At 35.2% G+C, this 15,033-nt stretch overlaps 3 protein-coding genes and 1 non-coding gene across 5 annotated transcripts; 1 reads left to right on the top strand and 3 right to left on the bottom strand.

Moving 5' to 3' along the window:
* Positions 1–40: 40 nt before the first annotated feature.
* LOC129886625 (peroxisome biogenesis protein 16) lies at positions 41–5,605 on the bottom strand. 2 transcript variants are annotated; one of them, XM_055961394.1, is made up of 8 exons: positions 5,246–5,605; positions 2,524–2,581; positions 1,951–2,167; positions 1,552–1,850; positions 1,191–1,459; positions 630–697; positions 454–515; positions 41–347 (listed from the first exon to the last, which is right to left on the bottom strand). In XM_055961394.1, exons 1-8 carry the CDS (start codon positions 5,312–5,314, stop codon positions 286–288), a joined length of 1,104 nt encoding a protein of 367 aa, XP_055817369.1. In that variant the 5' UTR covers positions 5,315–5,605; the 3' UTR covers positions 41–285. The 2 variants fall into 2 exon arrangements, with proteins under 2 accessions (XP_055817369.1, XP_055817370.1); XM_055961395.1 differs by lacking the exon at positions 5,246–5,605 and having other exon boundaries at positions 2,507–2,587.
* A 623-nt stretch (positions 5,606–6,228) lies between these two features.
* On the top strand, positions 6,229–9,023 carry LOC129884754 (ubiquitin-related modifier 1 homolog 1-like). Its single transcript, XM_055959038.1, has 4 exons — positions 6,229–6,395; positions 8,168–8,243; positions 8,355–8,437; positions 8,725–9,023. The coding sequence occupies exons 1-4, from the start codon at positions 6,373–6,375 to the stop codon at positions 8,840–8,842; spliced, it is 300 nt and encodes a 99-aa protein (XP_055815013.1). The 5' UTR covers positions 6,229–6,372; the 3' UTR covers positions 8,843–9,023.
* Positions 9,024–9,130: 107 nt separating this feature from the next.
* On the bottom strand, positions 9,131–9,211 carry TRNAL-AAG (transfer RNA leucine (anticodon AAG)). Its single transcript has one exon. It is a non-coding gene; the product is annotated as a tRNA-Leu (tRNA).
* A 191-nt stretch (positions 9,212–9,402) lies between these two features.
* On the bottom strand, positions 9,403–14,829 carry LOC129886627 (ATPase GET3A). Its single transcript, XM_055961396.1, has 7 exons — positions 14,393–14,829; positions 13,751–13,875; positions 12,557–12,707; positions 12,270–12,380; positions 10,584–10,722; positions 10,055–10,170; positions 9,403–9,858 (listed from the first exon to the last, which is right to left on the bottom strand). The coding sequence occupies exons 1-7, from the start codon at positions 14,654–14,656 to the stop codon at positions 9,688–9,690; spliced, it is 1,077 nt and encodes a 358-aa protein (XP_055817371.1). The 5' UTR covers positions 14,657–14,829; the 3' UTR covers positions 9,403–9,687.
* Between the last annotated feature and the right edge of the window lie 204 nt (positions 14,830–15,033).

The raw sequence follows: 15,033 nt of genomic DNA on the forward strand, positions 1-15,033 counted from the left end.
ACGTTGCTCAGACTCTTTAAAAATGTCAACGAGTGAGTGGTGAATTCTACAAAAGAAGTGTATTTTTTGAGAATCCGACACGAGTACGGCATCGAAAGTGAAAGAGTCCGCCCGCATGCACGTTTGGATAAAAACAAAATTATACACCTTTATTAGTTCTAAATTTCAACATGCTACAGCTTTTCATGATTGTGATATTAAAATGCTAAAAAAAAAAAAAGAGAAAAAGTTTGTTCCCCATTTTCAAGTAACAAAGAATGCATCAACACATTCAGTGGCTTCCCTTCAAGAACCAGACATGTAGGTGTATCTGGTCTGGGCTCCAATAAGGAGTTCAATAAGTTTTTCTGTACATCAAGGAAATTTTTTTGTCAGGAAGGATGATGTCAATTTATACCAACAAAGTCAAATGAAGCAACTCTAGAAACTTGGTACATAAATGCGTTAAAATACCTGCGAAAAATCCAACTATAGGAACAGGTTCTACAATCTTTTGAGTGCTTTCAAGTCTTCGCCTGAAATAATTTTAAGGCATTAGCATTTTGCTTTGATCACCATTTAGTTCTCTTTTATGCTGTTTTCTCATATAAAGAAATTAGCAAGAAATTACAGGAAAAGAGTATCTTTACCGGGTGTATTTGTTAAAAAATGGATCTCGCATGAGGTAAAGCACCCACAACAGCTTCCTCCTTTTTAACTGCAGTGTTTGGAGTAAATCATATCATTTAATGATGAAGCAAAATTAAATTGCTACAATAGATAAATTCAAAAGCTATTGAACAAATCAGATGGATCTTGAAAGGGAAGAAAGGGTGTGAAAGAAAGCAAGAATTGGAATGAGAATCTGCAGTTTCCCCAAGACAAAATAAGAAATACAGAGAGATTGACAAGTGAAGGATTCCTAGTGGAAAGGGCCCTCCGCCTCAGGCTGGAAGTACGAATCACCAAGGGGGATCGGGAAAAAGCCACTTTTAGCCGCCAGGGAGATGGAGTATTTGCCATATCAAAAACATAAGATATGCAGATTGGTTTAAGAACTGTGATTTCCAGGACAGTCAAGTCAGAGTGAGAGACACCAAATAACTCGCTGTTCCATCTACCATTGAAAGAAATGTGTCTAAAGCAACATGCAAAATGCTTTAAGCTGTATATATACAAAGATTTTGTGCAATGATCTATAATATTCTTACCTCATCCTTCTCGGATTTAGAAAATTGAAAATGCTGATCTTTCCTGCTATCTTGGGACATTGTTATGGCTGAGAGCATGCTGTTTCCTATGAGATCCACAGCCAAGGAGATGAACCAAGGAAACCATGATCGTGTTCCATACTTCCTTACCAGCAAGACATATATAAGTGGTCTTAGGACAAACATAGTCTCCCCAGTCACAAATAACCCTCCACGAATACCCTTCTCAGATAAAAAGTTTGACAGACTCAGATTTCTGATTATCTTAGCTGTAATAATATAAGGAAGCTAACATATTAGAAAATGATGGTGTCATCATCAGGAAGTAAAAGGTTTTAATTTAGCTGAAACTAGCAATTACTTGGAGGTTCCAAAATTGCTTGCTGCTGTTGAACCCTGCGCAACCAAGTCGGCTCAGAAACCGTCCTAGCATTCTGACCAAAGCTACTTAAGGCGGACATTGCCCTACCCTCAAGATTCCACGAGTTCAAACCCTGAAGGTGATTGGCACCCAGTCCTTGATTTTGGATAGGCTTCCTTAAGTACCCCATTTTTTCTTGGGGACTCAAATCATCTGAATCTTCCAAATTCTCAGTCTCCCCACCTTGCAAAAGCATTTTATATCCTTTAGTTCTGAAAATAGCCAGCCTCACGCACACCCTGGTATCCATTCAAAACAAATTGTGGTACAAATATTTTAATAAAAAATTACCAAATGTTTAAGTAAATAAGTTGTGTTAAAATTAAATATATCACTTACTTGGCAGCCTCAGTAAGAGCAATCAAATTCCATTTTTTATCTTCGCCATAGAGCTGCTCAGCTACTACTTCAATTAATGTTTCCAAGTCTCTCAACAAAGTAAGGCATAATGACAAAGGGAGAAAAGAAGTCTCTGCAGAACTTGTATGCACTGAAGTTGGAGTTGTCTCTATAATATGCTCATTTACTGTGGTAACCATTCCAAGGATCGAGGAGACTGCCAAAAATAGGGGGCAATAAGTAAACACAACCATGCGGGATAGGAAAACCAACATAGCTAAACCAATAACTTCAATAAGTTACTTATCTACACAACACGCTGCTCACGAAAACACTTACCAAGGAAAGTAAAACATTACATCAAGAGAATCGGAAAACCCAATATTCAATTTGATTGGTTAAAAAGTGCAAAACTTCCACAAGATTAAACCAGAAATATTAACTGCCGATATTTTGTGGATTACTTTCTAAGAAGATAAGAATGGTAGATGTATTTTGAAAAGAAGTAATGTATTATTCTGAGTTTTATAAGCAGAAAGAAGAAGCTCAAGGTTACCAAAATTTCAAATAAACCTGCTTCTGGCCCGATTTCTGATGCAGCAAACCGCTCTGGAAGAAGCCATGTCATTCCCTGGATATACATTATAAAAACAAGATTATCATTTATCAACATCTACTAGATTTTTATCAAACTGATGATCAAACTGTGCTAATGAAAGTAATGACGAACCTTTTTTCATCAGTAGAAGTGAATGACAATATCGACAAAAACTACATAGTATATATCATTGCAGTAAACAAAAGTAAAAAAACAAACAAATGTCTTAAAAAGGGAGACCAGGCAAATTTTGGTAATCTATTCTTTATGTTTTGATCAAGCCATTACACTACACAAAATGGGAGCATAGTAAGCCTTCCATCCAATTCTAATGGAAAAAGTGAAGCGAGAGAATACATGTCATTAGTTAATGATTGTCTTTATGCTAGAGTATATTTTTGGCAAAAGAGAGAAAAAAATGTTTGATTCATTTGTGTAGAAGGAAAATCTTTATAAAGAATGGAGTAAAATGGGATCCCCTATGTTTGCCATCACTCAGGCACTTTCTTCAAATAGCCTGTCATTGGTGAAGGTTTAGCGAGTGAAGTTATAAGTAAAAGGCATATATAACAGAAGTGTCATCTCTGTCATGACTGGAGTGATGCATGCTCAAATTTGTTTCTCATCATAGGAGTGTAGTGCAGAAAAATGATGCTCCCTCCATTTCAATTTGCTTGTCGGTTTTGAGTAGGCACGGAGTTTAAGAAAGTAAAGAAAACTTTTGATTCTTGTGGTCTTAAACTAAAGATATGCAGAATGTACCAAAATTTCCTTTAATCTTGTGGTCTCAAACGTGTCATGTGGAAAGTTAGAATTAAAGAGTTTTCAAAAAAGGAAAGAGACGTTCTTTTTTAAACGGACTAAATAGGAAAGTAACACAAAAAAATTGAAAAGGAATAATATTTTTCAATTAGCCTTAGCAAATAATTGACATGTTGTGATCTATTTCTTCAGTTTGATAGACCAATAGACTAATTTACCAAAAATGATCTAATGTTACTCTAGGGGGAAAAGAATGTTCTGCTGTAATGGTAATTCATCCAAAGTATCTTATACACTTTATGTTGAGGATGATAAGAGCAGTGCAGAACGAGAGCTAAACAGCTCTTAAACATGTGTTCCTAATTACAGTTATAACTTAGTAACTATCTTTCCAGTTTTCAGTTACTAGTTAGTTGAATAATCGTGTATCCATTCTGTTAATTATCTCAACTATATATAGGACTTACACATTGTAATTCAGTCATGAAGTGAATAACAAGATTCAACTATTACAAGAATGGGAAAAACCTGTGCTCAATTAATAAACATTTAAATCCTTAAGACCATGTTGTATGTGAACTTTGGACTGTTTGATTACCATTTGTAAATTAGTGCCTCAGTAATTCTCCCCATACTGTCTTAGATAAAGACAAACGTAATAAGACAAAGGCACCAGAACCCCCCTTTAATTAAAGATAAGATTCTCAGTCTTATACCTATCATAAGTCTCTAAAGTACATTATGGACAGATACTATTTTCTTTTTGAACAACATAACATAGTTAAAACTATTAATAATTTCCAGAAAGGCACATCTTTCCTATTTAAAATTCTACTTTAACAAGTCAAGATCTGAGCTGTGGAGACCGAGAAACTTTTGAAAATGATAAATCTTTTTTTCTTTTCTTTTTTTGTGGAAAAGGTAACATAGAATCATAATCTTTACAATCTTGACTTTCTCAACCGCAAACATAGGGGCAGCACAAATACATGCTTTTCATTTTTTTCTTGATGATTGGGACAACCAGGAGAGAGGGGAGGAGAGGTATGGTAAAGCATAAGAAGAAATTACGAGCGGTAATATCAAAATTAACTTCAGCGCAGATCATGTATAGATATCAGAGTTCCTTCAACTAACTAAACCTCTAGAAATATGCCTCACATGTTTGCATGGTAACATCCCATAGAATCTTGCTAACAATCCATGGTTGTAACCAGATTCATTTCTCGAGCTGAATTAGAAAAGATATCCAAGAGAAGTCTGAATGGAGATTTAAAACCAACTCTGTTACTGCCCGCTAGCTGTATCAAAACCTAGATGCCCATTCTTCCTTATTTAAATTCAAAAGAAACATCTAAACCCAAAAGAAAAAGGAAACATCCAACTTAATAAAGATATTTTGGCTCATTAAGAATATTCAAACTATGTCTCAATCCCCAATTAGTTGGGGTCGGCTATTTCCATGCCATTCCGTTCCATTCGAGACATGTTATTACAATAATAGACAATTGGTTCATCAACAATTATCATAAATTATGAGCCAGCTATGTAACTAGCCATACACCACAATCAGTGCCAATCTTGAAACTGCCATCCCAAACTGAACTAGAATCACGAATAGCTCTCTCTCTCACACACACACAATTGCCAGTTTGCCACTAACAAAACTATTATCAAGATTGCAAGTTGACAGAAGCCAAATAACTAACTCCATAAAAAAACAAGATGCATCGCACCGGGCTTCCCTAATGTGGGTTACCTCTCCTTGTGGTTTGTGAACTATTGCATAAGAGAAGGGTTTTATCTGTGCACACCCCAAAGGTAGCGGCTGCGGTTTTCCTTCTCATAAAAAAAACAACCAAGATGCAAAAAAAAAAGATTCCAAAAATTACTTGAGAACAATAAACGTAAAGACTTTAATAAGAAGGGGCATACACTGGCTAGAGAACTCAATTGGCGGACATAATCGCGATTCCTTCGAACCCATCTCTTGTAAGCCTCCATAGAAGCAGAAAGTTTGAATCTTTATTCCAAGAACAGTGTCTTTTTGTAGCTCCTTTTTAACAGCTCTCGATTGGAAGGAAAAACAAAGACCTAAAACTGAAGTCTTTCAAGAATTCAGATCAAACCCAGATGGATAATACGGTGACGGAATTGCCCCTTGTGCTGAAATTTACAGCAAGTTGCAGTCTGGGCCCGTAAAGAAAATCGTCTCGAACGGATGAACAAGAACTGGGCACAACAGAGAGTGTTGTGATGAGAGGTGTCGTTTTGTTGAGTTAAAACATTTTTTTATTTCCTCTTTCATTTCTTTGCATAAACCAAACATAACTAATTTTATTTTTATTTAAAAAATATATTGAATTAGGGAAAGTTATTTGAATACATCCAAAGGGTGTGGTTCTTAGTTTGAAATGTCAATACAAATTTTAGATGATCTATTCTTAATTTTGCACCAGCACTATGATTATAAAAAAAGAAGAAGTTAATTTCACTAATCATAGATGGACCACTTCATTTTTTAAAAAAAAATAATTGAAACTGCCTTTTAACTTGTTTATTTCATTACTTAATAGTAGTTAAATTAATTATCACTTATTTTGAAAAGATTTATACATTAGGGCTTGTTTGGTAGCTGGTCTACAGATGACGAATGTATGTATTAAATTCTTTTTGGACAAGTAAAATATTATATTTGATAGCTGATTAAAAGATCATGTATAAAATTAATGTAGTGTTTGATTTGTAATTTAGAAACAATGACTATTTAATTATTAGATAAAATAATATATAATTTTTTTATAACTAATTATATATTATTATTAATATTTGCATAAATTTAATCAGGATTAAAATTTGAGGTCTAATTTTTCAATTAAATTTTGAAGAAAAAGTGAGGAAAGGAAGAGAAAAAAGATTATAGGGGAATAAAGAGCTCTAAAAGGCAGACCTGTTTCAACTTTCAACCCTCTTGATAAACCCTACAAAATCAAGTCATCCATCCATCCCTCTAGGGTTTTGAGATTTTCATAAACTTCAAATTCCGTTCTGTTTGATTAGAGATGCAACTGACTCTTGAATTCGGGTAATTTTTATATTTTTCTTTCATATGTTACAACCAAATTCAACTAATTATCAATATTTGATCCAATTCTGGGATGTAATCTTTGAAAGATAAGATTTTTTTTGCTGAAACCCTTTTCAGAGTATTTTGTAGAGTGACGATTGCTGAAAGGGAAGACTTAAATTTGGGACTAAACAAATTGTTGAAAGATTTAATCTTGCTTGCAATATATGTTTCCCTTTTTTTTAATTTCCTTGTAATTCCTGGCTCTTTCCTGTATATGATATTTAGTAGTACTTTGTTTTCGCCATGCTACTGAGAAAGTGACACTTGCTCTTTAAGGCTTGTTAGGCCATATCAGATTTTGAGTGCTAACGAAATATCCAAGCAAGAGCACTTAGAAATTCTTCTTCACTGCTCCAGAAGTTTATCCAATATTGATTTTTGTTTTCCCCATGTTGAGTAACATTGGCAGTCTATTGGATGAGAAAAATTGGAGGTACTCATATAGTCGGTTCCCACTGTAATATCACTGTGTGCTTGTTTGTGCTAGACGAAAGAGAACTGTGTTTGAGTATCAGCATAATGTATGCAAATGATGTTTGCTTAAAGATAGTAGTTTCAGCTGTTCGTGCATAAAATGTGATAGTTGAGGCTAATAGTTCGCATCCAAGGCTCCACAAAGAGATTTTTATTTTATTTTAAAAATTTACAAAGAGTTGCTCTTGTTTGTTATGAAGCGTTAAGTTAAATGATTTTCTAAATATTATACTAAATGCTACATTTAGCTTGTCTTTTTACTAGATGAATAGTACAAACTAGAGCACGCACATTGTCTAACTCCAAAAACTGAATCTGCCTTGCGACTTTAAAAGAAGCTCCTATTGCTTCCTGTGAAAATTGTTCTTACTCTTTTACAGTGCTCTAAAGGTTACTTCTCCTTGCCCCGAGGGAAAATTGGGATCTTACAATTGAAGTGATTAGTTTGTGAAAATCATGAAGAAAGTTAGTACTGGCAATTTGATAAATAATGAGCACGTTAGTGATGGACAACGGAAATCGGTTGTAACTCATGAAACTCTCGAGAGATGGAATTTGTAGTTTTGTACATTGTTCAATCTCTTTTCTTTTTCTCTCTCAAGTTGGTTAGTTAAACCGCATCCAAAATCCTTTTTTTTTTTTGGTTGATAATTTGGACTTTGTTCTAACATGTGACATGTAAGAGATGTTGTTCTAATAAATAACCCTTCAAGGCTTAGACTCTTCACATTTAAGATATAGCTGTCTGCTTTTCAGTGTAATGATATTTTGTTCAGCACCTAGGAATGTTTGAATTTTGACTCCAAAATTTTAAAAGACATCATTATTACCAGTGTGGTCATTTACCATCTTTCGCAAATACTTGTTATATATGACGTGATGGTTAAGTGACTCTTGCCTATGATTCTACCTGATTACTTTTATTGTAGTTGTTCAGTGACCTGGCACTGTATCAAGGATAACTTTTGTGTTCTGCTAATGTGGATACAATTGTGAAACTCTATCTAGTAGTGATGTTGGTTGTTGATAAAACAGCTTAGCATTCAATCATCTAGCACCAAACTTCGTGACCCTAAAATGAAGTACTTGAGAGTATAGTCAGAAACTATCATTTTTTGTCAGTATGACTCTGAGTGATTAGCTTTTGTACATTCTTTATGTGTTGGTCTTTCTGCTTCCTTGTAAAATGCTTTACCATATGCATCTGATCTCTATTAACATCTCTCAATTATGTTTTTACTTTCAAAACACAGGGGAGGACTGGAACTTCTTTGTGATTCTGTGAAGAGCCATAACATTAATGTTGACCCTCAAAATGGAGAGCAGCAGGTGCAACTTCCTCTTTAATGATTGTGTTCATACATAGAACAGATTTGGCATATAATTTTGTTTCTAGGGGGAATATTTGGTATGATTGTAGTCATTCTTTTCTTTAACCAGTTGACGATGAAAAACTTGCTCTCATGGGTACGCACCAATGTGATCAAGGAGAGGCCTGAAATGTTCATGAAAGGAGAGTCAGTGTAAGTTAAAATATCTTTTTACCCACCTCAGCAACACTTAAATACACGTTTTCTTTATGCTGTTGTCATGACAACCTCATCCCATGTTAAAGTCCTCTCGTTCACTCCTCCAGTTATGCATACCTTACCTTATGGCATAGCAGAATATTACGTTAAGTAAAATGGTGACCTTCAAATATTGTGCCAATCATGTTGATACCACCTTATCCTTGTCTTGTTTGAACAGCACATACTTGCACAAGCCAAGACGTAACTGAAGATAGCTTTTTATAACTTGTATGTTGCAGGAGGCCTGGAGTTCTCGTCCTTGTAAATGACACTGATTGGGAACTAAGTGGCCAGCTTGAAACTGTGCTGGAAGAGAAAGATAACGTGGTTTTCATCTCAACATTGCATGGCGGTTGACATTGATATTATACTTCCCGAGCTTCTGAAACCTCGAGTCTAATAGAACTTTGGTCATTAATTATGTCATGTACTAGTCAAGAATGAAGTGTATTGAGTTTCAAGAAAAACAGAATGAACTGTATTGAATGTATGATGGCTAATATAAGAAAAATGATAATAAATGTTTTTCCTTGATTAATTACAAAGAAATTTTTTATTTGAGAAAAATGCATTAAGATTTACTAGTCTTGCTCAAGAAAACAGCATTAAGAATGATATAACAATCTGGGGAAAAAAATTAGAATGTGTTGAGAGTGGGATTTGAACCCACGCCCTTTCGGACCAGAACCTTAATCTGGCGCCTTAGACCAACTCGGCCATCTCAACTTTGATTATATTATTTGTAATACATTTATTTGTACATATGTTTATAATTTGGTAATCGGTTGATTACATTATAAAAACACCTTAATTCTAAAGAACAAATCATAATAACAAGGTAACATAAACTTCACACTGTAATTCCTGATTGGAATAAAAATTGCTCATCATCTTGAAAAAAACTTTAATGCTTTAGGTTTCACTAAATAAACACTGGCTTGATAAATCAGTTTACTCTAAAGATACCACTGGTCCTCCTTCCTCTACTAGTACATTGTAAGACTAAATAACCTGACTTATTTGCTTCGTCAAAGGTACAAAAGAACTTCCTCAACAATAAATGAAACAATCGTACATGAAAATCCTCTTGAGGAATACAGAATTATATGTTCCAACGATCCACTTCCTAAAAAAAATATATAAAAGCGAAGGTGGCGAAACAGCACGCTCCATCGCCCAAGTTGTCTGGGATTTGGTTATATCTACTGTTTGCCTTTTTGAACTTTCTCTAATTCTGCTTCAGCATCTTTCAACTGTTCTTTCAACGCAGCAACTCTATTCTCCAGCTCCTCCACCGAGCCTCGAGCAAGAGAAGACTGGTATGGCGTTACAAAATGATGCGAAAATTCTTTCAGGGCATCAACACCACAAACCTATCAAAAAAATAACTCATCAGTGGCACATTGGCAAAGGTTCTTACATTGGTCGTATACTTCAGTATTTTTCATGCCATGGCTACTAGTGAAGACTCGTGAATTTATCGTCGATACTTTTGTAGTACATAGAAATATAAATCAGAAAGAAAAGGCAGAAGCTGATATCCAGCTATGCGCAACAGCATCTTCATACCTCTTGTGGAAGCAAAGGCAACTTCGTAATATTAAAGTCGTTATATAACATGTAGAACTGATCCAAGTATTTCTGTTGCATCCGCATTCTAGCCTTCAGCAACTTGGATTCAACAACTGAAAAGGATTACAATTCCTATGAATTAGTTTATCACTTCTAGTGGAAGAAAGTACAATTCCTTGTGTCCTATTTTATACAAGACCAATTGGGGACTTGAAATATTTGGTTTACTATGCATGTTAAGCAGTACTAGTTGAAGCACAAATCAAAATACTAATTGAACAGTTTAAAAACTTCAAATTTGATTAGATACATCAATCTGAGTTCTTGAAACATTGTGAAAATGGAATAAATAAAATTACTGATAGAAGGGTGTCACACTTTTGGAACTTCGCAAAACAGAAAGAATGTCATATAAATTGGTGACGGGACACACGAAGAATTAACAAGCGAAATCTACAAGCCAGAGAGAATTAACAGAAAAAGGGGGGGGGGGAGGAAATAGCAGTAGTTAAGACGGGAAATGTACCTTCTTCGTCAAAAATCACTTGGTTAATTATAACGTTGTGTGTATCGATCTCAAATTTAGCAAGTTCCTGAACTAGTCTTTCAGTCTCATATAGAGAGAGGAATTCCGGAATGCAAACACAAACAAATGTTGTCAAGTCCTATTGAAAAAGAAAAAGAAAAAAAAAGAAAGTTGTGTTAATGCATCAGTTGAACTTGAAAGTTGAAAACATAGAAGCAGCATAAGAGAACAGAGAAGAAAAGGATATTTAGCTTTGTGAATGTAATGAGACATACTAAAATCCTTATTTTCTTTTTTAAAGGGTAAGGTGGTAAACTCCAGCAATCAAAATACCACAAAAACTTGAATCAACCAGAAACAAGAGCAGATTTCTCCACAATCAAAGTAAAAGAAGCAGAAGAAATGCATTGATTATATCTACATGCTCCGCTCCCAACTTCAAAAATACTCAGCATTCCAACTTAAAAAGCACAAGGAACCAGTTTGGTATAATCAAAGTCATGAAGAACTAAATGAATAACTAGAGGAACTATTTTCTACTAAAACAGTCATACAGTAGTTATATAACAAACAACACAAGGTTGCATGAACTCTTCACCTAGAGACTAATTTTGATGACGTTTCTTCGGTGAAACATATATTCGAAACAGTAGAAGCATCTGGCAGAGATAATAAATGCAAGACTTAGAAAATTTAATGAGTCCATTACTTGCATTACTTCAGTCTTTAGGTTTTAGTGGCTGCCGATCTCACCCATGGTACTCTAGTTCAAGTTCAAGAAGCATAATAGAATAAACTCCCCCCCACCCCCCAAAACACCACGAAAATAAAGTGAAACAGGGGGAGAAAATACCAAAGAAAAGGTTCAAATTTAGTTATACAGATTTGTGGTTCTCTCTGATCAATAAGTAAAGGAGATGTACTTCCACTAAACCACAACAGATTTTAGTAGAGCAGATCCAGCTAAAGGATATTGTGCCACCAGTTTCCCTGATTTGTTGATTGCTATCTCAAACTTAACCTGTTATCCTAGGTTCAACAGCAAATGACTCTGACATTAAACTAGTTTGTGCCACTAAGGTTCCCATCTAGCAATAATTACTCCCTTCTTCCCAATTGTTTGGCAATATTTAACTGGACATGAAGTTTAAGTTTAAGATAGAAATGAAGACTTTTAAGTTTTAAAACATAACTCATAAGCGAAATATACACAAAGTACCAATAGTACTTTTCTAGTGGGGTCCATAGAAAATCATGTTGATTCCTATAAAAGCATATTATTAAAGGCAAAATGGTAACATAAAGATCATAAAGTTTCAAAATACATGAAGGTTCCAATCTTTTCCGGGACAAAAAGGAAGGGAAGAGTGCCAAAATGGACTGGGACAGAGGGAGCACATAAAAAATGTCTATATAAGAATGACAATTTTTCTCCACGGACTTTGATCCAATGGTAAGGACACGCAGCTGGGAATATGCACATTGGAGCGCACGTCGCGGGTTCAAAACCTACCACTGAAATGAAACCTGGAATTTATGTGGGAGCCGGGTAGAGGGGTGGGTCAATACTCCCTGAGATTCAAACTTGTGGACCAACTGGATTGGGATAAGCTATCTCACAGCAGATTTCTCCGTTACCAACCCCCAAAACTAAATCGAACTACGATTTCGAGGTAAGAATCTTACTGGATCCTTAAACTGTCTGTTCACTTCTTCAATAATATCTTTCATGCCTTCAAGCTTGCCAAGGATAGCAGCCTCCCCAAATTCTTCATCAACACCCAATAGTCGAGTCATCTGAGATGGACAGAAATTGACTTCAGTAAATTTCATGTTTTCCTTTCCCGCAAATAGCATCAAACTTGGGCTTCAAATTAGCAAAGCTTAGAAGCAGGCATTTATAGAAAAGAGGAAAATGGATTTTTGTGTGTGTTTGGGGTTAGATGGGTGATTTTATTTGGAGGAGAGATTACCTGACTCAGCACGCCCCCAAATCTACTCTTCAAACTCATCACTTTGGCAAGCCCTTTCTCTAGAGTCGACGGGAATTGTAACAGCCGAAGAGTATGTCCTGTTGGGGCCGTATCAAACACTATTACAGAATAGTCCATTGTTTGCACCAATCTGGAAAGAAATAAAAGCCAAAAATTTATAGCCAAATTTGATTAACAAACCAGCAGTGTTAAGCTACCGATAAACAAATGTAAGAAAGTAGTCACATTTAAGCACTATAGATGTACCATAAGTAAATGCACTTTGAACCAAAAATGTTAGGAGGACCTTAGCAAATTAATTTTTTGATAACCGTGGTGTCCGAGCCAGCTTGCGCGCACCTTGACTAATCCCACGGAATACTTGCTACCTCTCACCGGCAATAGGTAACTCAGTCCACCAAGGCTAGAAATTGATGGAAAGAAATCACCTAGTTTTTTGTCTTTGCTGGGAATTGAACCTGAGATTCAACCCACTTCATTGACCACTATGTTCAAGAAAAAGAATAGTCACGATGAGTTCTTTCAGTTTCAATAACATCCCTTGTCCTATTTCATTAATAGCTAGGAGTGTGAATACAGGGTCCGTTAACATGTTCAATTTGGTACCTCCTTAAGTTGATGCTTAAACATCATCTAGCGGAATCACTCGTGTCCTTTCAAATTCAAGGAGGGCTCCTTATATATATGATGGGGGCAGGTATTATAGATCCACATACACCCAATTGGGGAGGCTTCCTTGATCACATGGAGATTACCCTTAAGTTGTGGCGTGCTTTGAGATAGTTCCTCTTCTAGTGGGATCTAGTATGGTAAAGATATGGCTCCTTTAATACGGGATAAGGTCTATACACTTTCTTGATAAGTAACTAGGCCTAAATACTAAAAGAAACCTTTTAAAAAAAAATCATCAAGATAGGAAGATTTTTATGCGATCTCCTAAAGTAGATCGGTGAGTCTATTGACCACATAACAAAAGCAGATCATGATTCATGTATGCATAAAAAACCATTAAAGGCCGGTTTAATATCTTGTTCTCCTGATAAGCAAGTGAAGGACAATTCAATTGTAAGGAGCCAAGAATAATTCTTTATTACTTTCATTGGAGGTTCATAAAACATTTCTTGTCAAACAAGTTAACAATTACGGGATTTATTACAAAGGAATACCAATTACTTTAGCATCTCTGCAAAACTCATAGCTTCATCAATTCCAGGAATTGCATTTGTCAAATCAGACAAAAAGTCGTCCATCCCATCTGAACTGACTGAGTCTTCTTTCTCCACAGTTGGATCGATTTCCTAAAGAACACAAGTTCAATCAAAAAATCATGACCAAAAAGAAATTGAACATACACTCGAACTGCAAAAAAGTTGTCAACTTTATTCAAGTAAAGGCCACTCTTTGAATACAATGATACACCCCCAACATAAGCACAGGACTTCAGAAGGCTTGGTAAAGCTGAGTATTACCTTAATTCAAGGGGCCAAGGTTTAATCCCAAACAAACAACTCCTCAACACCCAATACCCAACCCACTGCCCAAAAAAAAATAACATGCCTTTTGAGGTCTTTCAATTTTCATTTTATTTTTATTTTTGTCTTAATTCATACACGAAAAGACACATCTTTTTGTTACATTAAGCATAACATATAACAAAATTGAACTACCTTCCATTCCCTAAACAGAAAAGGTATCATTTTTCAACATAACAACTATTAATTCACAAGCTATCCAATTAATTCCCAGAATTAAACAAGATCCAAGTAAAAATGCAATCTGTTTAAAGAGAAGTGGAGTGGGCGTGAAAGAAAATACCATGGCATACAAATTGGAGAAGCCATTAACAAGGGTGGGGGACTTGGTAAAGCGTTGCTGGAAGGCATCACTGAGATTGTGAGCAGGGTCAGTAGATATGATAAGAACTGAGGATCTGACCTGAGAAAGAAGGATACCAAGAATTGAACTACATGTAGTTTTTCCAACCCCACCTTTACCCCCTACAAATACCCACTTAAGGGTATCTTGTTCTAGCACGTTTTGGACTGTGGTTTCTGGTAAATCTTGATTATTGGAAGCCATGGATAACTCAGAAGACCAGGGAGAGAAAATAGAGAGACCAAAGCAAGAAGAGTCCTGGTTTGTTATAGTTGAAACTCGAATTTGTTTGTTTGAGACAGCGGTAAGGGATCTGGACGACTTGTACAAGAGGTTTAGGGGTAAAAGTAACAATCTTTCAAACCTCAATAATATTAAGATTAGATTTTCACAATCAAATCTAATTTATCTAGGAAAGTTATTGATATTTCACATATATTGTTATGTTGTACACATATCGCTCAAATATACTCTTTTTTCCGCTTACAAAAGTAAAAAAAAAAAAAGTTATTTTTTAATTAAAACAAAATTCTTTTAGAAATATATTTAATTTTTCTCACAAAATTTTATATTCCTTTTCA

The sequence above is a fragment of the Solanum dulcamara genome, chromosome 4 (genome assembly GCF_947179165.1).
Source record: "Solanum dulcamara chromosome 4, daSolDulc1.2, whole genome shotgun sequence".
In the NCBI taxonomy this organism is placed as follows: Eukaryota; Viridiplantae; Streptophyta; class Magnoliopsida; order Solanales; family Solanaceae; genus Solanum; species Solanum dulcamara.

What these genes read in the sequence shown, in the direction of transcription:
- LOC129886625 (XM_055961394.1), bottom strand. Translation starts at nt 5,314, where the DNA reads ATGGAGGCTTACAAGAGATGGGTTCGAAGGAATCGCGATTATGTCCGC. An exon ending in AGAAATCGGGCCAGAAGCAG is followed by an intron (nt 2,168 to 2,523) that starts GTTTATTTGAAA and finishes TATTTTTGGCAG; the next exon opens with TCTCCTCGATCCTTGGAATG. An exon ending in CTAAATCCGAGAAGGATGAG is followed by an intron (nt 698 to 1,190) that starts GTAAGAATATTA and finishes CAAACACTGCAG; the next exon opens with TTAAAAAGGAGGAAGCTGTT.
- LOC129884754 (XM_055959038.1), top strand. Translation starts at nt 6,373, where the DNA reads ATGCAACTGACTCTTGAATTCGG. An exon ending in CTCAAAATGGAGAGCAGCAG is followed by an intron (nt 8,244 to 8,354) that starts GTGCAACTTCCT and finishes TTCTTTAACCAG; the next exon opens with TTGACGATGAAAAACTTGCT. An exon ending in TTCATGAAAGGAGAGTCAGT is followed by an intron (nt 8,438 to 8,724) that starts GTAAGTTAAAAT and finishes TGTATGTTGCAG; the next exon opens with GAGGCCTGGAGTTCTCGTCC.
- LOC129886627 (XM_055961396.1), bottom strand. Translation starts at nt 14,656, where the DNA reads ATGGCTTCCAATAATCAAGATTTACCAGAAACCACAGTCCAAAACGTG. An exon ending in TTGGGGGCGTGCTGAGTCAG is followed by an intron (nt 12,381 to 12,556) that starts GTAATCTCTCCT and finishes TGTCCATCTCAG; the next exon opens with ATGACTCGACTATTGGGTGT. An exon ending in TGCCTTTGCTTCCACAAGAG is followed by an intron (nt 9,859 to 10,054) that starts GTATGAAGATGC and finishes TTTTTTTGATAG; the next exon opens with GTTTGTGGTGTTGATGCCCT.